We start from the raw sequence: 21,698 nt of genomic DNA on the forward strand, positions 1-21,698 counted from the left end.
TACAAAATGGGGATAGCACCAGAACCTCCTTACTTCTAGTGAAAGTAAGATAAAAATTCACGCTGAGCCCTGGCTGGTGTGGCTCAGTTGGTTGGTTGGGTGTGGTCCTGTGTACTGAAAGGTTGCAGGTTTGATCCCCAGTAGGGGGCGGGCATGCAGGAGGCAGCTGATCAATGTTTTGTATTACATCAATGTTTCTTTCCCTCCCCCTTTCCCTTCCTCTTATATAAAAAAAAAAGAGAGAAAAAAGCCCTAGCTCAGTGGTTCTCAACCTTCCTAATGCCGCGACCCTTTAATACAGTTTCTCATATTGTGGTGACCCCCAACCATGCAATTATTTTCGTTGCTACTTCATAACTGTAATTTTGCTACTGTTATGAATCATAATGTAAATATCTGATATGCAGGATGTATTCAGGTGACCCCCGTGAAAGGGTCGTTCGACTCCAAAGGGGTCACGACCCACAGGTTGAGAACCACTGCTTGCTGGTTTGGCTCAATGGATAGAGCGTCAGCCTGCAGACTAAAGGGTTCCAGATTCGATTCCAGTCAAGGGCACATGCCCAGGTTGCAGGCTCGATCTCCAGTAGGGGGCATGCAGGAGGCAGCCAATCAATGATTCTCTCTCATCATTGATGTTTCTCTCTCTCCCCTCTCGCTTCCTCTCTGAAATCATTAAAAAAAATATATTTTTTAAAAATCAATAAAAAAGGATCTTAAAAAGAAAAAAATAGAATTTATGCTAACAACAGTGTAGTGATAGCTGGGGGGTAGGTGGAGGTGGGCAAGGGGGTAAAATGGGGACGAAAGAGACTTTACTTGGGGCGATAAGCACATGATGCAGCGTGCAGATAATGTTTTCTTGAACTGTACACTTAAAATCTATGTGGTTTTGCGAACATATGTCACCCTAATAAATTCAATTAAAAAAAGAAGAAGCTTGAGATAAAATACTGTGATGAGGCAGCACATGCAGTGAGAGAAGGCACACTGAGGAGTTGGACAGCTGACATCTGAGGGAAACATTCCAGCTCAGCTCCGCTGCCATAGACTGCAACTTCATGAGACACCCCAGCTGACCGTAATCGCAGCAGAAAAACTGGCCAACTAGGGCCCTGCCCAGACTTCAAACCCACTGAGTCATTAGAAAGAAATAAGTCACTGCTTTTTTTTTTTTTTTTTTAAAGGAATTCATGCTGAAGGCTTAGCATGCTGCCTGGTTTACAGGAGCACTCAATAAAATGATAGATCATTGTTGCACTGTTGATAATGACAGAGGTAAAAAGAAAAAAATAGAAAATAATTTGTAAGGTCATTAACCTGCAGAGTCTTAGTAGGTAGCTAAGGATTTGTTTTATTTACTTTTGCCTAGACAAAGAACAGAAGCCTTAATGAGTTGAATGGCTTAAGGTCTAACTTTTCCAAGACCAAAGTGCCAATTACTCATGATTTCTCTCCCAATCTGTAAGGCATTGTGTTGAGTGCCTTCAAAGGCTCTATTATATCCATTATATAGCCATTAACTTTTCCATTCCCTAGTATTCCCCAAAAAACAAAAAAGGAACTCAGCAAAGGTTGTTGGTAGAATTAATCAAGGTCCTCTTGTTTTCCCTTAGCCATCTGTCCTTAGCCTTTAAAAATTTATTTATTTATTTATTTTAGAGAGAGAAAGGAAAGGAGTGGGGGGGGGGGGAAGAGATGGGGGAAGGAGAGAGAGAGAGAGAGAGAGAGAGAGAGAGAGAGAGAGAGATTTGTTGTCCTACTTATTTATGCATTCATTGGTTGATACTTGTATGTGCCCTGACTGGGGATCAAACCTGCAACCTTGGCGTATCGGGACAATGCTCTAACCAACTGAGCTACCCAGCCTGGGCTGCCCATAGACTTTGTCTGAAAGTGAAAGGATTTTTAGAGAAAAGCCAGCTACAATTGGCTGCTTTAGGAATAAAACCTGGCCTTACCTCGTTCTTCCCATGGCCCTTGATTCTCTTGGGAGATTGGTTAAAAGAAAAGCACTCGTGCCATCAGGATATAACCTCTGACCTCTTTCACACTGACAGCTCTCTGTGGTTATGTCACCGTTTGCTTTGTCCTAAAGCTGTACGTCTCATCCTGCCCCTCTGACACTGGAAGGTCCTCCAGAACATGGTCAATACAAGAGTTGTGCCTCCATCTATGCTGACATATTGCTGCTATTCAACTACTATAAAAGTATTCGTTAAGAAATACATGCCAATTTCCTGTGTAAAAGGAAACAAACAGGTCACACTCATACCTGAAGTGCTATGAACGTTGGTAAAGGAGTTGTCAGAGGCACTGTAGGGCCAGGCACCAGGTGAAGGCAGCGAGGTGTTGAGGGAAGAATTAGACCCTTTGAGTGACAGATGAAAAATAAGATAAAAATATTGCAGATAAATGTCAGTATAACAAATGAAACTTGGAAAAGCTTTATGTTCTTATGTTTTCTGGTTATTAGATAGTAGCAAGTATAAATGAAGCCACAGATCGACACATCTGAAAATATTGGGTGTTGAATCACCAACACAAGGGATGCTTGACTGATTTACCTGTGGTGTTATCCCGCAGAAGTTGGTGGTCAGTATCTACAATGGGAGATGTGGCTGTACCTCCCAGCACACTTCCTGGGGTGACATAGGGATCAGATTCAGGGTCAATGTTTTGGATACCTTTCCATGGCACTCCTGGTTGGAATTCTGAGAGAAGAAGAACAAGTATTAGAGGTTTTTGTTTTTAAATATATTTCTATTAATTTCAGAAAGAGAAAGATAGAAACATTAATAAGAGAGTATCATTGATCAGTTACCTCCTGCACGTCCCCCACTGGGGATTAAGCCCACAATCCAGGCATGTGCCCTGAACAGGAATCGAACAGTGACCTCCTGGTTCATGGGGCAATGCTCAACCACTGAGCCACGCCGTCAGGCAAGAGGTAGAAGGTTGTTCAAAAAATGGTACAATAAAGTTATTTTTTGATAAAAGAAATAGATCTGTATTTTATTTCAGATTTTCATCACAGAATTTTTAAAAATGTCGTCCTGAAAATATACTCCGGCAGCAACCTTGGTGTTATCACAACACGTCAGCCTCTGTCTCTCTATGGCTGTGAACTTAATGCCAGAGCTCATCAGTGCCTAGTCCTGCTCCCTGCTCTTCCTGCTCCCAGGGAAGTTCAGGCTTGGGGCAGAGAGGCAGGATTAAGGCCTAGTGCTCATGAGAACTATTCAGGCATCTAGGACATGAACTGAGAGAATATCTAGGTTGGGAATCAGTGGCTTCTCCCATTTATCTCACTGCAAATTGGCTCAGATGCACAGAAGAAAATACAATACAAATGACCACTACTACACGAAATGTGCAGGGACAACTGGCAGGAATAATCAGGCTTATCATGAAAAAGCCTGGAATATTTATAAATAGTGTTTACAATTTTCATTGGTTAATTTCAATCATACTTAAAGTTATGTGATGTGTTAATAAACTTTTATTTTTCTAATCACGATGAAGGAAAGCAATATGCATTATAAATGAGCAACAGGCATTATACAAGCCTACTTTAATAGACTGAAACTCAGCATACTCATATCACAAATATAACTATATAGAGAGGTTTAGAAGGACATATACCAAATGTTCTTTTTATTTGTGCTTTACTACATTAAAATTTTTTTCTACAATGAATAGGTTACTTGCATCAAAGAGAGAGAGAGAAGCAACAAATATTCTCATTCACTCACTGCTGTGAACCTGACAATAAATACGTGCTTAAAAAATAAATCAATTCAATGGCTATTTCAGAAGAATCCAGGTTACAAAGCATCCTATGACAAATGCATGCCAAGCCCCGGCTCCAAGTCACCTTCTTTTATCTCCAGATTCCCCTCCCCTGACTTCCTTCAGTGCATCCAAGTCCACAAAGTATTTACCACTCAGTAGCTTACCTTGTAGGCAATCAGTGTCAACACCTTATTTTCCTGACTGAATGCTACAGAGCAGAGACCGTATCTAATGAAAATTTTCTATCTTCCCACAGCATATCACATACTTTGCTTTTATCAGGCAATAATTACTAAATGAAGCAAATGAAAGTAGATGCCTTAGTAAAGTGGGTGGCAAAAACAATTTGTTCAGAATTCCTGGACAATACCTGGAGGCCAACTGGCATTGCTGGATTTACTTCCGATTTTATTTGTTGGTGGAGATTTGGCAGGTAACCAGCTATCACCAGCAGGACCCGTATGGCCACCCAGTGTGTCACCTGGGATGATATCAAACTGGTTGTATGGTGACCCTCCTCGGGTCTTACCAGGGGCCACTATAGCGCCTGACAAAAGAGAGAGAGGAAATCAATTCACATTTGGAAAGGACTCCTGTGAATAGAACTTATCAATCTTTTATTTAGAGAAACTCAAACAAATACAGTATTCTGAAGCTTATGTAGTGTAGTAGAAAGAGTACTAGGATGAGGGGTCACACTTGAGATCCAGCATATAATAAGAGGGATGATCGTGAACAATTCATTTCACTTTTCTGAGCCTTTCAGTTTCTCACTCATGCACAAAGCACTATTTTCATTCTTGAGTGTTCCTTTCAGTTTTAAAATTCCATGTTCTTATGAAGTTAACTAAACTTTCATAAACTACAAATCACACCACTATCCCCACAGTTTCTATACTAATGACTCAAGAGAAATAATAAGAACATTAAACAACTTGCAGCACATAAGAAGGCTTTTTAACTACATTTGTATCGACATTACCGACCCACCCAAGTTCTTCAGTGCTGAACAGGCCTAGTTTTGCTGGCAGGAGCAATATAAACGTAGGGAAGTGCACTGGAGAGAAAAGCATCTGCAATTGCTTTAGATTCCAAAGCGATGAGATGGACTTCCTGCCTAGGGCCTTTGCCAGCACAAGACCAGCAGTGAACTCTGCAGCTCTGAGATCCATGGCCCCACACACGAAGAACAGCAAATCCTTTGTAAGTACTTTCCTGAGAGCATTTCAGCGGTTTTGTCAGTGCCCGCTTCATACATTTTATATGCCACGAGGCAGGAAAAAATCAAATGCTTAAAATTCCCTTCAACTAACAAAAAAAATGAGCTTTACTTTAAATAACATTTTTAGCCTCCGTGAGATACCAACTCTACCTATTTCTCAAACAAATTTTACATGTTGTATTGTGTCACTTGATCTATTCTTTTTTTTTTTTTAATATATTTTATTGATTTTTCACAGAGAGGAAGGGAGAGAGATAGAGTTAGAAACATCGATGAGAGAGAAACATCGATCAGCTGCCTCCTGCACATCTCCCACTGGGGATATGCCCGCAACCCAGGTACATGCCCTTGACCAGAATCAAACCTGGGACCCTTCAGTCCGCAGGCGACGCTCCATCCACTGAGCCAAACCGGTTTCGGCACTTGATCTATTCTTAGGGTCCTATTTATGAACTGATAAAATTAGTTCCAAGGCTATGTATTAAAATATCTATATATAAATATTGGTTAAAAGAATCTCTTTGGTTTGGCCTAGCAGGAGTATCAACAAAACTATCTCCATGCTCAGCTAAGAAGTCACTGACTTTCTGGAGCCTCTGAAAGAAATCTGATCCGAGGGCACAGTCCAGGGTAGCCGTAGAGCACAAAAAGCTCGAGTCCCTTCGAGATTGCTAAGGAAATGGGGAAAATATTATTTGTTAGCTCTAAAAAGGCAAGCGGCTGTTCTACCTTCGCGATAGCCTCTCACCGGCCATTTTGTACCTATTGTCCTGCACCTATCAAGTCTCTGGGGAAGGAAGCAATGTAAGTGCCTGAAGCTATAGATGATGGGCTTGGATTATTGAGTTCAGAAACAGATCTTCATTTTGTGGCACAAAATCAAATGACACGATTTGGGATAACAGGCAGAGAGCTCCAAGTGGCCACTTGAGCAGCCGCTGGGTGGGCATGTTTTTAAGAGTGGCTTATACAGGCCATGGCAGGCTGCAGAATGATGGGGCGAGGCCTGCCAGGGAGCTGCAGCAGCAGTCCCACTCCTATTTACACTTGGTTCTCATAGACAGAGTGGAGTCCAAGCCAATTACTATCTATTGAAACTAACATTGAAACAAAGGGTGAAGGAAGACTCCAAGACCTTCTATCTGTCTTACAGTGAAATGGAGAAGCTCTTACAGAGAACTTTGGAGATGAAGGGCTGACCCACATATACAACCAAAGCCTAGAATGCCCTCAATTGCTGTAATCCATAAAGAGCAAGAAAGCTTTGTGGAAAGTTCAAATCTCATGTATTCATCTATTAGTCATCTTTTAGAGGTTGAAAGGTTCAAAAATCAATATATTTGTTGTGATCTCAAGCACCTAAAAATAACCTGTTTTTGTTCTCTCAGCCAATTCATTAGGGTTTTATCCTAAATGGGTGCTTAAATTCGCTTCTACTATACTCAATCCCATCCCACCACAGGTGGGAAGTTTGGCTCTCTTTAATTAGAACTAGCATTCTTATAATTTGAAATGCACACACAATCTTCCTTCATAGGCAACCATAAGATTTTTGGGGGAGAAATTAAGAGGCTTGCTAAAAAAAAAAAAAAAAAAAAAAAGGTAAAAATCCATGCTTTAAAATAATTTTACAGGACACTTCAAGGCCTGCTGAGGGTCAGAAGAGCTCCGACTCATAATGCTTTTCTTGCTCTTACCATTTTTGTGCATATTGGCTTCCTGTGTGGCTACAGAGGGCAGTCCTTCCATCATGGAGGTCCACTGTTTAAAGCGAGACTCTGTTCCAGCCTCTTTCCCGCCAACCATGCCATAGTCCATGCCGCCAGAGCTGAAGCCTAAAACAGACAACCACATTTTATGTCTTTCTATAAATTTCCAGTATCAGTAACAAGAGTTCTGAGGCAGAACCCATGAATGGATTCATTTGTAACTTAAAGACTAATTCTCAAGGAGTTTCATTCAGAAACAGACATTTTAATTCAAAATACTGATCTTGGTCTTGCTTGCTAAAAACATAACGACTCCTCTGTTAAGGTATGAAAATGTGTATGACTGCCATATAATTAAGACCATCTCACTCACCTATTAATTTAGCTGACATTTGTGCCAAATAGAATGTTGGGGCCAGTGATTCTCCAACTGAGGTGGAGGTGTCCACACATTAAACTAATACAGAATAAGAGCAGCTATGAGGTTGTGGTAAGGGCACTGGGGGAGGAAAGGCTTTGCAGAAGAAGGGAAATTTGACTTCGGGCCTAGGTAAGTATGTGAGGAAATCAAGGAAACCAAGTACAAAGCTCTAACTCATAACAATATTTAAGGAATGAGAGTACGGTGTAATTCCAATGCTTGGCTGGCTAACTATGGACGAAGTGAGGCAGAATGGTAGGAGATCGGGGAGAAATGAAGAGTCATGTCATGCAGGGTCTTTATATATCAGGTAAAGGAGTTTGGACCTTTTTTCCTCTAAGACAGGAGATAAAGAAAATTTTAAGCAAGTGAGAGAGCAGTAGCTAGGTTTGTATTTTAGAAAGAGAACTGGCAAGGTGAGAATGGGTAGTTGAAGGCCAGGATAGAATCTGAGAGATCAATTTGAAAAAGTTTTTATGCAGTGATGCAGATCCCAAAGCTCGAATAGGTTATTAGTAAGAGGTTCAGAGCTGACTTTGCCATGAGCCCCCACGTAAGCCTCGGGTGTCAGACTTTCCGTAAGAGTTTTGGTGGGAAATGCTTTCCCACTGCAGAGGGCTGGACAGGAGAAAGCCAAAGTGAGAGACTCGTTGATGGAGTTTCACAAGGTCCACCATCCATTTTGGATCAGAATGTATTTAATATTTTTTTAAACCCACTGTCATAAAAGTAAAATAAAGGACTAAAATAAAGCAACGAAACAGAGAAGGAGAAGAACAATGAATAACCAGAGAGATGATTAAGAGCTATAGTAAGTGTAGCAACCCAGAGAGGTGATCAAGGTTCCCCATGCCGAAGCTCAGGTGGGCTTACAAGAGCCAAAGCCAATCTATTCTTACTCTAGAATGTGCAGCTCTGGCCATGCAAGACTCCATGCTGCATCCATTTTACTCTCCTACCATCTGCTGGTGTCTTATTGGTCCCTAAATACCATTTATCCATATTCCACTGAGGGTCCAGGATATGTTTTTTTCCCCTGTGCTTCTCCTAGTTGTCAGGTATAGTTTTACAAACGCATAATAAATCAAGTTCAAGTCCATTTCTAACACCCTCTTGACATGTTCAAAATGTTGCTCTGTTCTTTCACACTGTAACTAACTTCACTAGTCTAACTGAAGGGTGGAGAGTAGAAATCCTTGGTATGAGCTGAAATAATTTCAAATTAAACAATTTTTTTAAAATACGGTTTAAGATATTTTCATCTTTTGTCCTATGTTGCTGAGTTGAAATAAGACTGGAGGGCAGGGAGGTTGAACGGAACAAGGGCTTTCTCTGACATAAGCTTTAATGGCCTAAGTGTGTTGCTCCTTGGGCAAATGACACCTCTACCTTTGACAGAGAAAACCAGCCCAAGGTGCTTGGATTCCAGGCCATCTGAAAGCTGGTTCCAGTCATTGAGAAAGAGCTTTTGAAAATAACTCAGGATTCTGGTGAAGATTAAAAACAAGAATGTAGGGATTAGTAAGAGGATAAGGAACCATTCCTTACACATTACTTTTCTTTAACGTTGCTCTAAAATTTCTCTAAAACTCAAAGGGAATTAAAGGTATTAAATTTCAGCTGTTTAGAGTTCTTTTGTGACACATGAAGTGTAGAAAATTAGTAAGAGTTATAAATCATAGGAGAGGGGGGAGTTTCAGGAGTCCATCTGAACCTTAAGCAAAGTGGGCATCATTCTCATTAGAAACTTGGGGATCAAATGCCACCAAAATATAACAGCACCATATACCAAATAACAAGGTTTGGTAAGGAAAACAATTAAAGGGGTGACAGGAAGGACAGAAGATGAAACTGCCTTGAAGGGTTTACCCTACAAGCCCAAAACCATTGAGAGGAAAAAAAAATCAGTGCAAGGTTGTACATGACTCGTTCTTTCTTGATGTCATACAGTGTTGGCATGACATCAGGACACAGAATGCACTCAGCAACTCTGGAGGGAGGGATTCTGGGGCGCTGTGCTCTGTGGCTGCATTAACAGGAAGCAAAGGAGCACACCACTTGTGATCTCTGGGCTACTTATGAGCTATCATGCCGCTAAACCCAGGAAAACTCTGACTTTTATTACACTTGCTGTTTCATTAAAACCAAGCTGCCCACCAAGTGGCCTCCCTGCAATTCTCCGTTCACCAACACTTCAACTCCAGTCAGACAGACCACTTAGTTCAGCTGATGAATATTTACGGAGAGCCTCATTTGTGCCAGGTTCTATGTTAGCAACGGGTACAGAGAGATAAGACACGCCCCTTGCCTTCCCAGGGACTCCTTTCACCAGGATGTCCCTGTTAGTTATCTTATCATTCTTTCAAACAACCCTTTGTGTATCTTATCTGTCCTTTCTCCATCGGTTCTTCACTTCTTCACTACCACTTGGCTCGGTGCTTAGCATCTAAAGGAAACTCTCTCAAATGAACTTGTCCCTTATTGTTCCCCCTTCACTCCCTTTGTCTGTAGTTTTCTATTTTCTGCTACTCCTTTTATTGTAGATTAAAAAACAAACTACTGCTTTTGTAATAATTATAATGAACACATTACAAGAGAAACAAACCACCCACAGTTGCCCATTTAACACAACAGTTTTAATCCATGTCCACATGTATATGATATTGCCACATTCATAGATACAAATTACTCTATTTTAAAAATCTGTAATATTCATAACTTTACTTTCCACTAGGTATGCACACATAAATATTATAAATTTTGATACATTTTAAACAAAAAGTAAGATTTTATTGGAAATGCATTTTCTATTAAGATGAGTCACTGTTTTACCGATTAGTTCAGCTACTAATGACTATGGCTTATTACTAAAATTGCCGGGAGCCGGTCCATCCTTGCTGTTTCAAGGGACCTGGCATATATGGCATACGGTTCTTAATATGTTTGCTCACCTTCTTGGCGCTGTGTTTTAACCAAAGTCACCTCTCCGAGAAAGGTTGAATCCCCAGGTAGGGATTTTCCCCTGAAGTTAGGGAGGGAATAAAACCCCTCAACTAAGTGCCAGGCGGGTAATTAATCCCTTTAACTACAAACAATCATGCTTAAACTACATAATCTTTTCTCCCTGGAATGGAGATAAGAAACGCCCTAACCTTTGTAATAGAGATTGATAGGATTGAATCAACTGGTATAAATACAGTTGTAACAAGACAGAAACACTCAGAACTTAGAACAGAATCAAGAAGACAGAATCTACACGGAGCCTAGAGACAGAAGAACTTTGTTGGAGAGACCATGCCGGAGGATCCTGGAGAGGGACTGGCCTCAGAGCCTAGAGACAGAGCCTAGTGGGAGAACATGGCAAGGGATCCTGGACTGAACCTGACTACAGAGATTGGCAGGAGAACCTGACTGGAACCTGGACACTGAACCTGACTGGAGAGCCTGGACGGAGCCTGGCTGGAGAGCCTAGCGAGGGAACATGGCTACAGAACCTCGCTGGAGATCCGAAGCAGAACCTCTCTGGAGATCCAGACCAGAACTTGGCTGGAGATCCTGGCTAGAGATCCTGGCTAGGCTGCTGATCAACTGAACACTGTCTCCGTGTCATTCCTTCTTCGCCTACTCCGTCTACGCCTTTGGGGACCCCTGGACCCGCTGGGGTTGGACCCCGGCATCTGGCGCCCGAACAGGGACCCCTAGGTAAGCGCCCTGCACTCGGGACGGATCGGACTCCACCGTAGGAAGAGGGTGGATAGTCTTCGCCGACTCCGTCCACACCTTTGGGAACCCCTGGAACAGGATTCCCTTAGGTAAGCCCCCCCATTGAGAACCCCACACTCGGGACGAATAGGACTCCACCGTAGGAAGAGGGTGGATAGTCTTCACCGACTCCGTCCACACCTTTGGGAATCCCTGGAACAGGATTCCCTTAGGTAAGCCCCCCCCCTTGAAAACCCCCACACTCGGGACGGATAGGACTCCACCAGGGTGCTACAGACCCCCCTATAGAGGATAAGTAGGGTAAGAAGGTGGATAGTACAGAACTTAGATTGAGAAGATGTGCCATACTGAGTCCAAAGAAAGAAGACTCTGTATTGATCTTTAGATTAAGAAGATGTGCCATACTGAGTCTAAAGAAATAAGACTCTGTATTGATCTTTTAACACATATGCTTGCTAGCAGAGGAATTAAGGTTACTCCCAGTCAGACAGAACGTTTTGTACAAGAAATACGTCCATGCTTTTCTGAGGAAGGAAAGGTGCCGGAAAGGTAAATGTAGAGGCATGGGAGAAGGTAGGCCCAAGGAGCCTTATCCTTAACCCCACTGCAGCCTTTCCACCCCGGGAAAGTGCAGGATTGGCAAGCTCTCCCTGGGGTGATAGATCAGGACTCAGGTAATAGCAGAAAGCGCCAATCCTACTCTTAAAATGGATACAAGAGAGCGTTTCAGGTTTTTCTTTTTAATGCTTGCTTTTAAAAAATAAAAAAGGGGGAATTTGCCGGGAGCCGGTCCATCCTTGCTGTTTCAAGGGACCTGGCATATATGGCATACGGTTCTTAATATGTTTGCTCACCTTCTTGGCGCTGTGTTTTAACCAAAGTCACCTCTCCGAGAAAGGTTGAATCCCCAGGTAGGGATTTTCCCCTGAAGTTAGGGAGGGAATAAAACCCCTCAACTAAGTGCCAGGCGGGTAATTAATCCCTTTAACTACAAACAATCATGCTTAAACTACATAATCTTTTCTCCCTGGAATGGAGATAAGAAACGCCCTAACCTTTGTAATAGAGATTGATAGGATTGAATCAACTGGTATAAATACAGTTGTAACAAGACAGAAACACTCAGAACTTAGAACAGAATCAAGAAGACAGAATCTACACGGAGCCTAGAGACAGAAGAACTTTGCTGGAGAGACCATGCCGGAGGATCCTGGAGAGGGACTGGCCTCAGAGCCTAGAGACAGAGCCTAGTGGGAGAACATGGCAAGGGATCCTGGACTGAACCTGACTACAGAGATTGGCAGGAGAACCTGACTGGAACCTGGACACTGAACCTGACTGGAGAGCCTGGACGGAGCCTGGCTGGAGAGCCTAGCGAGGGAACATGGCTACAGAACCTCGCTGGAGATCCGAAGCAGAACCTCTCTGGAGATCCAGACCAGAACTTGGCTGGAGATCCTGGCTAGAGATCCTGGCTAGGCTGCTGATCAACTGAACACTGTCTCCGTGTCATTCCTTCTTCGCCTACTCCGTCTACGCCTTTGGGGACCCCTGGACCCGCTGGGGTTGGACCCCGGCATAAAATGAGATCAAATTCATGCTACTTTATGTCTATTTTACAAATTTTTATCGATATAAAGTACTAATAAATTTTATATGAATAAGCAAATTGGAAAAGAAGGAGTCTTGGTATAACATCACTTCTTTTTAAATTTTTTAAAAAATAACATCACTTATTTTTTGAATTCTTTCTAAAGTATTCCCCCCCCCCCCCGGTTTGATAACATATATACTAAAACATAACTTTTAGATAGGTCATTATCATCTGACAATTTATTTTTTCAATTTTGCTACAAGCAGAGAATTAAAAAAAATCCATTTTACAGAAACAATCAATTAAGAATTAGTTAAACAGTTAAAAGTCATTTAACTTTTTGAGAAAATATAACAAAAGAGACTTTATCAAGACTTAAGATAATTTGAATTATTCCTGCTACTTTAACCCATGGCTATCTTTTTTAGATTGATACACTCAGCATTAGAAAGATTAAAATACTATTCATTTTGTTACATATTTGCCATATAATCTTTATTGAAAAAAAATTTAATCTGTATAAGCTTGAAATATATTTTCATCAAAATTTATAGCTACAGATTTATTCAAAACAGGCAGTCAAATCAGACTTACTTTGAGTCCCAAAATATATTTTTCAATTTAAATAAATAATATACATTAAGAAAAATTATACAAAATGTATCTTGTAAGGAAGATTAAAACTGGTCAGATTACAATTAACATGACAAAGTCCTAATAAAATTAACTTAGCTATTGTTTAATAAGTTATTAAATGTAAAGAGGTTAATAAGTCAATATGTTCTTTCTCCTTGCTTCAACAGGATTTCAATACATAGCTAAATGTATAAGTTACTTATGAAACAGGAATATTATGCAACAGGAATATGATCTAAAAATTTTTTTTTTCATAAATGCGTATGTGTGTGTATCCTGAACTCTGATCCTTTAGCCATTAGGAATAGTTAAGATGAAAACAATAATCACAAATAATACCATTAATCTAACAAGGCATCATGATAAAATTTTTCTATATTCTTAATAAATAAGAAAGGTACATGTGCTAAAAACAGATTCACAGTCAAGGTATAATTTTACTTTTTAATAGGAGCAGAAAATATTAAAGCTGTTCTAAAGACTGATTGTCACTGAGATAAATACATCATGACTTTAGGTCTTACTAATATATGCCCAGATTAAGAAAATCATGTAATAAAGTTTATCCACAGGCTTTACCTGATGCATTGTGAAAACGTGTTTTGTTTTGTTTTTTAATTATTTTTACTGATTTTTAGAGAGAGAGGGAGAGGGAGAGAGAAGAGAGAGAGAGAAACATTGATGTGAGAGAGAAATATTGCTTGGCTGCACCCCCAACCTAGAGTCGAGCTTGCAACCTGGGCATGTGCCCTGACCCGGAATCGAATCAGAAACCTGTTGATGCACAAGACAATGCCCAACCCATTAAACCACAAAGGCCAGGGCCGAAAACGTGTCTTAAGAGTACTGTCAGTAACCTGTATGTTCAAGCTGTTTGAAGGAGCCGTTCTTTCCACCTGAGACATGCTCTAGGGATAAGTACTGAGAAGAGCTGAAAAGAACCATGTGCACTTAAATACGTGGAAAAGCTACTTGCAACTTTGCAAAAGCTCTCTTTGCTTTGAACTGCCTGGACTCTACTTTGAGAACTACATATTCTTTGACAAAAAGAAATGGAAGAAGCAAAGTTGTCCTGCTTTATTACAACATATGGCAGCGGTGGGGAATGTCCAGCCTGCGGAATCATTTGGTCTGGCTCTGCCAAGGCGTTAGGGGTGAGTTAATGAAATGTTTGACCAAATGCAGCAGGCTCATTTTTAAGTTGATAATTTTGTATGACCTATGAATGATGTTATAAATATCCAAATGGCCCTTGGCAGAAAAAAGGTTCCCCACCCCTGGCATATGGTGTCTAAATTCAGAACAACTCAACACATACCCAAACACCCAGGTTCTTATGTCAAGCTTCATCCTTAACAGAAAGCATGATGAACAAGCAGACTGGAAACCCAGGAGATAATGACACCTTCATTAGTTATTATGGGAGGCTTCCTCATTGCTTGGTACCCTGGTGTTCGATACACAGATGAGCATGCCCTAACAAGATTATGGGATAGTGGGGAGTCAGCCCTTCTTTGTCAAGTGGTAGAAGGGATATACTGAATTTAAGTCAGTTCTCAGGTCATTTTTAAGAAAGGGTATAACTGAGCCTGGCCAGTGTTGCTAGTAGTTGAGCGTCAACCCATGAACCAGGAAGTCACAGTTCAATTCCCGGTCAGGGCACACACCTAGGCTGGAGGCAGCCAATAGATGATTCTCTCTCATCACTGATGTTTCTATCTCTCTCTCCCTCTCCCTTCCTCTCTTTGAAAGAAATAAAAACATATATAAGTAGGTGCCTCACAGAACTAGAGCACAGAGAGCAAGGTCATTATCCAGGGTCACTCTGCCACCTGGGAGCATGGATTTCAGGTTTTCTTGCTTTGAGCTTGCACAGTAGAGTACCTTCTTTACCAAAATAAAATCTAAATGTGAATCTGAGAAGAAACCTGCTGTGGTGTGGTACGTTTTTAATTTTTAAAATTTATTTTTAAATAACTATTGCCTCACTGATTGGATTCTGCTTACAGCATGTTCCTCAGTTCTGAAAGAGCTATGATTTGCCTGCCAAGAAATTCTTTATGAATGTCAAAGGTGTAACCTTACTTGTACTAATTCTATTTAAATCAGATGAAATACAAATATCAGAAGAATTTTATCAGTTTGCCTTATAAATTTAATTTTAGTTCTCCATTTTTTCAAGAGAAGGTAATTTTATCAGTCAAGTTAAACATCTCAACTTGTATATATTTTAATATGTTATAACCTCAGGTACCTGTAGCACTCACAGCATATACAAACATTTAAACCAGTTTTTAAAAATTCCTACTTCTTGGGAAGCAGACTGCCATTCATCCATATAAAAAGACTGCTTTTTGATCAGAAGTTGGAGCCCTGTCTTTGCTATTTACTCATTGTATGGTAAGCTTCTGAAACCTATAGACACTCCCAGAGGTTAATAACTCAGATACCTCTCATCTGTAAGACAGGGATAAGACTATATACACTTTGTATGGCTGTTATGAAAACAGAGGGTAATGTAGGTTCAATCCTTACTATAGGCTTAAAAAAAGGTAATTCTCATTACTAACAACTCACCGGAACCATATCCAGGGATTGGCCCTTTGGTTTGAAGGTCTGGGAGCCCCACATTCAGAGTGTTGGGTACCATGTTGTCCAGATGTGGCTTGGGCCCGACGGGATGAGACGGTGAATGCTTCATGCTCGGCTGCCTCTGCTGCTGCTGCTGCTGCTGCAGTGCACTCACCATTCGAGCCAGCTGGAGGCGGGCAGACCAGAGCAAGGAGGCCCAAGGGAAAACAGACACACGGTAAGGCAACATCCCGAACTTCACAGGAGAAGATTGCATATGGTTTGTTTTTGCTATCAAAGAGGTTTCGTAGAAATGCACTCCTTACAAAGAGCACTAGAGAGGGACCCTTGCAATCCCATGTACCTGCTGCTCTTGCTGCTGGCGCACAGCTTGAGAAATCTTTCTCTGGTTCTGTAACAACTGCTGCTGTTGCTGCTGCTGCAGGAGAAGCTGACATGCCTACAGGGAAGAAAGAGAGAGGCCCTAAGCTTCCTGAGTCAAGTGTCCACGAGGAAAGTGCCACCAAGTTCTTGGTCTATGGGTCATTTTTACCCCCAAGTGAGCGCACATAAAATGAAGCAAATCAAGTTAAAGAAAAAGTACAGAACCATTTTAGTTACGGGAGGAAAATCTGCTGCTTACCAACTGAAACTGGGGAATCTGTGGGAGCTGGCTCAGCATGGCAATTTGTTGAGGAGATAACTGGGGCCCCACATTGAAAAGACCTGGATTCAGGCCACTGTTGGGAAACTGCTTGAGCACTGAGGCAGAAACCTAGCCAGAAAAATAAAAACAAAATAAAAAGAACAAAAAAGATGAACTGCCAGAATTTATCAAAATAAATTATTCATGTGTGGAAATAATCTTAATAGATCTAAAACAAGAGTCAATTTTTTTCCTTGAAAAACATTACATGATTGGGAAAATTACATCAAAGAGTTAATAATGATAAGTTATCTCTGAGTGGTGATAGTGTATGAGCTTTTAAATTCTTTTATTAGATTTTCTAATTTTTTTACAACAAAAATGATGAACTTTACAATCAGGAAAACATTGGCAAGATCAGGAAATTTTAACGACAATATGACATTTGTCTGAGAAATTATTACTCAAAATGTGCCATAAAACAAAATATATCAAGCCATATAAAGCTATTTAATAAATGCTTAAAAGAAAGAAAGTATTTGTTATACAAATTAAAAAATACATCAACTTATAAACAAGAGACACTGGCTCAGCTGGTTCCTTCTCCATGGTTGTCAGGAGTGACCTAGGCTAGGCTGCAGGAAGCTCCAGGGGCAGACGCAGGACTCCCTTCCGTATTCCGGCTGCTCATTTAAGATGTTTTATCTGACCTGAGCTGAGTTTCTCTGCATGTTCTTTCACTGAATCCACTGAATCAGCTGGTGCCAAGGACAACAAACTTAATCCCTCTTCCAGGAGTGGCAAGAAGCACACTGGTCAAGAGTTTAGTTCTGGAGGCAGACTGCATAGGTCTGCCATTTCTTAGGCGTGTCACTCAGGGAAAGCTACTTATTTAACCTTTCTGAGCTTCATTTTCCTTACCTCCCAAATTGGAATAATAATGTTAACTTCAGTGATTGCTTGAGAATTTTATGAGTTAATCCATGTCAAATGCTTAAAAATGCACCCCATAAATGCTCTTATTTCTCAGGATGGTTTTTCAATGTCTGGAGACAATGATTACAGTTTTCTTGTGTCTCATCTTTAGGCTAAATATGTTTGTTTTTTTTTTCCACCTGAATCTCATTCAATTTCTCAATGCAGAGCCCAGAACAGAAAGCCATTTCCTAGAATAGTCTAGTACTGAGTAGACCTGGCCACCACTAACCCTTCTGTTAAAAGCCATGCTTTTGTTATTGATGCCTAAGGTCTCAGTTTCTCTGATGATTGCATCAGAACTCCCAATTCAGATACTAAGCTTATTGTCAATTAAAATCTCAATATTTAAAAATAAAAATAAAACTTACAATATTTTAAAATGTTTTGCTTCCCTATATAATATTTAAGCAGCTAGGTTTTAAAATTTTATTAATTTATGCTTTGATCTTAGGACCTTACATTTATCTTTATGTGCATGGCACATAGTAGATGCTTGATAAATACCTATTAAGAGAACACTATAGTTTAACTTATTAACAGTCACTCCATCAAATTCTTTTCTGCCTTATTATTCTACTTATCCCCAGTTTTTGTTTCTCCATCTGATCATTGATGAGAATGTTGAACTTGACAGAGCTTAGGATAATCTAGTAATAAAAACTGCCAATAACTCCTCTCCGACCTGAAACTGATCAGCTTGGGAATAGTGTCAGTCAGTCATTTACTAATCCACACAACTGTTTCAGCATTTAGCCTACATTTTCCCACCTTGTCTGAAACAAAGAGATAGCTTGTCAACTGGCTTGTCAAAACAGAGATACAACTGTATCGTTCTTATAATCCAAGATTTTTTTTTTAACCAATCAAAGAAGGAAATGAGTTAAATCAAAACTTGTTAGCAAGCTGTGATTCTTTTTTTAAACAAATGTTTTTATTGATTGTTTTGGAGAGAGGGGTAGGGAGAGAGAGGTGGGGGTGGTGGTGAGAGAGAATGGTATATGGGATGGGTGACAACCAACTGAGCCACTTGGCCGGGGCTCTTTTCATCTTTTTAAATGTGGCTACTAAAAACTTCACATTACATTATGTGGCTCATTTATATTTCTATTGGACAGTGCTATTCTAGATCACTGTTTCTAACTTCTTTTCCAACGCTTTTTTTTTATGATTCATGGGAAATCCCCTCCACTTGTTTCCCAATCTACTGGCCTCCAAAATAAAAAGCCATTGTCTGAACTTTCATTTCTCCCCACTCCTTCATTCAGTTTTAAAAGCTCTACTGATCAAATCAGCTAGTCTCCTGATAAACGCATTTCTCTTGAGAATGTATGCCTTCCCTTGCCCGGAGTCTATTATTTCCTCCCCTTACTATTCCTAATACTCAAAATTAGCAAAAGAAACTACCATTCCAAATAAAACATGCCCATGTTACATAGCAGTAACCTAGAGAAATTCATCCTAGGAAAGAAATGTAAGAATATCCATAACAGCACTGCCCACAATAGCAAAAATCTGGAAACAGCCCAAATATCTACTGGTAGTAGAACTGGTAAATATGTGATGGTGTATTCATGCAATGAAATACTATATGAACTGCAACTGCCCAAATCAACATGGGAAAATCTCAGAAACATTGCGAAGTAAAAATAGTCAGAGAAAGCTATATACTGTATGGTTTCATTACATAAAGTGCAAAAAAGGCAAAATGAAACAATAGATTGTTTAAGGGTGAACATGCACAAAGACTACAAAGTAAAGAAACACTAACACAAGATCATTTTATAATTTAATTTAAATGCCAGCATCTCATAGGTTTCACAAGTTGACAATTACAAGGACTATAAGTTACACTTTGAGGACTTCCTATCTAGCTTTGCTCAACCTTTCCCTTCTTCAGATTGCACATGTATAGTCCTTCTCTGATGATACAGAAGGACCAGAAAGAAGCACGACTAGCTCCTGGCAAATGGCTATTTGTACCTGGGTTGCAGAGTAATTAAAGTGCAGGTTTGCACATTCCCATAGCAGGGAGTTAATTACTCTGGCTTAAAAGCCATCAATTTCCAGCTGGGTTGGAGAAAGTGAAGATCTAGTTGGAGCCAATATGGCTGTTAACGAAGCACTGCAGGTGCAAAATGACAGCAATTTAAAAGCAAGACAAAAGCTTGCTAGAATATGTTACTTTCTGAATATTTGAGTAAGGTAGAAAAACCCAAGGCCGGGAACATTTGTAGTAACAAATCTTAAAGATTAGTTTCAATGTCTTCTTTCTATGTGTACATTAAATACTGACCTCCCCTATGTTAATCACATTTTGCTAAGTAAACAAATTTCAAAAATGTACGAGAACACAAGTATTTTTATTTTCCAAGTAGAACAGATACTTTGGTCATAACGAAATTTGCAGCCTTATCTAAGTTTCTTAGATGAATTTAACTGTGCTTTCCTAACAATTCCATTTTCTAAATCATTTAGAAATGCATCTTCCCATGATTTGACATAAATTTACTAAGCTCAAAATCCATGCTCAGAGGAGGGAGAGGACCAGTGGGTGGTGGTGTACTGTACACAGCCTCTCGGATAAGGGGCTATTGAAGCGTAGATCCAAAGGAAATAAAGACGAAGTCATGTGGCAATCTGGGAGATCGATCCAGGAACATGCTCAGTGTGCTGGGGCTTGTTGGCAGGAGAGGCCTGAACAAATGGGAGAGTGGCAGGTAGGGGTGGGGATATCACCAAGAGCCTCAAAGACCCAGTTAAGAGTTGGCTTTGTGTTCTCAGTGAGAGAGAGTGATAAGAGGACTGATACCCAGTAAAGTAGTAACTTGATTTACCTTAACTTTCTACATTGACATAAATGTTTTTATCGGTACTGTTCATATACTAGTTGTGGCTATTTAAATTAATTAAAATTAAAAATTTAGTTCTTGCATTTAGTCACATTTCAAGTGTTCAGGTGGCTAATGGCTGCATCACATAGCGCAGTTTTAGAAGTCAGGAGGCCATTTCTAGGAAAGAAATGGTGGTGGCTTGGCCATGGGTCATATTAGAGGAAGTGGTAAGAAATGGTCAGATTCTGGATATAGTTGTGAAGGAATGATTTGCTGACAGACTGGATATGGACTGTGAGAAGATGCACAATTAGGTCTCAGGTCTGTGACCTGCACACCTGCAGAATGAGAGTACCATTTACTTGGAGGAAGAGTATGTTTTTGAGGGAGTGTAGGATGAAGGCAGCTCTGTTTTGGACATATTAATCTGAGATGCCAAAGGCATCCTAGTAGAGATCCCCAGAAGTCTGTGGAGTTAAGAAAAGCGATCTAGGCTGAAGACACAATTTTGGAATTCTAAATATTTCAAGCCATTCCACTGGGTGAGATCACCTAGAAGTCACTGTAGATGGGGAAAGGAGGTTTGAAGTTTGAGAAAGGGGCACTCTGATATTTAAAGGTTAAAGAGTTAGAAGAAACTTATAAAGGAGATGGAGAAGAGATAGCTGGAGAACCAATATAGAAGGAGTCTGAAAGCCAAAGAATTAAGTGTTTCAAAAAAAGAAGGAGTGCTCTGAGTTCCAGCGCTGGGGCAGCAACTTGGAAGGCACCAGGAATATACGGGGAGGAAATGAAGTGTCTGGCATTGGGAGAGGGCTGGTGAGGCAGCTTTCTCCCAGACATAAATGCTGGCAGAGGCCACTGTTCTCTTTCCAAGCCCTTCCCCCAAAGAGCCAGTAGGTAGGTGCCATATCTGAGCCTCCTTCAGCCTGGCTATCACTGTTTGCTCTGCCCTGGTGATTCTCTGAGATGCCACCCCCACCAATTTGCTGGGCCCATCCAAGCTATTTCCAGTGGCTTTTGCATTTGAATGGCCTGTCTTGGCTCATGCTTCAGATTTTCCTAAAATCTCTCAAACAAGCAGCATCTCATTTTAGCATGCCCCATACCTCTAAGTGGCCCCAAGCCTGGCACTAGGGCAGCAAGCCTTCATTTGCAGCTTGGTCTTTACTGGGTACCTTCAAGTCCAGCACAGGTGGCAGCCATCTGCAGATCACTTTGTAGCTCATGCCAGGTAGCCCTGGCAGAATATAGGTGGTGGATAACCTTGGCTTATACCTTCTGGGAGGCCCCAGATCCAGAGTATCTGGGGAAAAGCTTCAGAACACGATGAAGCACCCAACCACCTCCACAGCGACACTCAAGGGGTGAACTCAGCAGGCACCAGAGCCCTGCTGAAGTAAGTCCTGCTCTGTGGGGTGGGCTCTTGTGCCGGGAGCCGGTCCATCCTTGCTGTTTCAAGGGACCTGGCATATATGGCATACGGTTCTTAATATGTTTGCTCACCTTCTTGGCGCTGTGTTTTAACCGAAGTCACCTCTCAGAGAAAGGTTGAATCCCCAGGTAGGGATT

At 40.8% G+C, this 21,698-nt stretch overlaps 1 protein-coding gene across 10 annotated transcripts in view; it reads right to left on the reverse strand.

Annotated features, from left to right (window-relative positions):
• The window catches only part of TNRC6B (trinucleotide repeat containing adaptor 6B), a 244,137-nt gene that overhangs the window by 21,600 nt on the left and 200,839 nt on the right, over positions 1-21,698 (reverse strand). For 8 of the 10 annotated variants that reach the window (XM_059681456.1, XM_059681458.1, XM_059681461.1 and 5 more), the window contains 7 exons: positions 16,315-16,446; positions 16,036-16,131; positions 15,678-15,858; positions 6,715-6,852; positions 4,166-4,342; positions 2,568-2,714; positions 2,276-2,371 (listed from right to left, as the gene is read on the reverse strand). In XM_059681456.1, the coding sequence (XP_059537439.1) occupies positions 2,276-2,371; positions 2,568-2,714; positions 4,166-4,342; positions 6,715-6,852; positions 15,678-15,858; positions 16,036-16,131; positions 16,315-16,446 (967 nt within the window). Of the gene's footprint in view, positions 1-2,275; positions 2,372-2,567; positions 2,715-4,165; positions 4,343-6,714; positions 6,853-8,536; positions 8,635-15,677; positions 15,859-16,035; positions 16,132-16,314; positions 16,447-21,698 lie in introns of all 10 variants that reach the window. The other 2 variants (XM_059681462.1, XM_059681459.1) reach the window with 2 other exon arrangements.

This window comes from Myotis daubentonii, chromosome 2 (genome assembly GCF_963259705.1).
Source record: "Myotis daubentonii chromosome 2, mMyoDau2.1, whole genome shotgun sequence".
NCBI lineage: Eukaryota > Metazoa > Chordata > Mammalia > Chiroptera > Vespertilionidae > Myotis > Myotis daubentonii.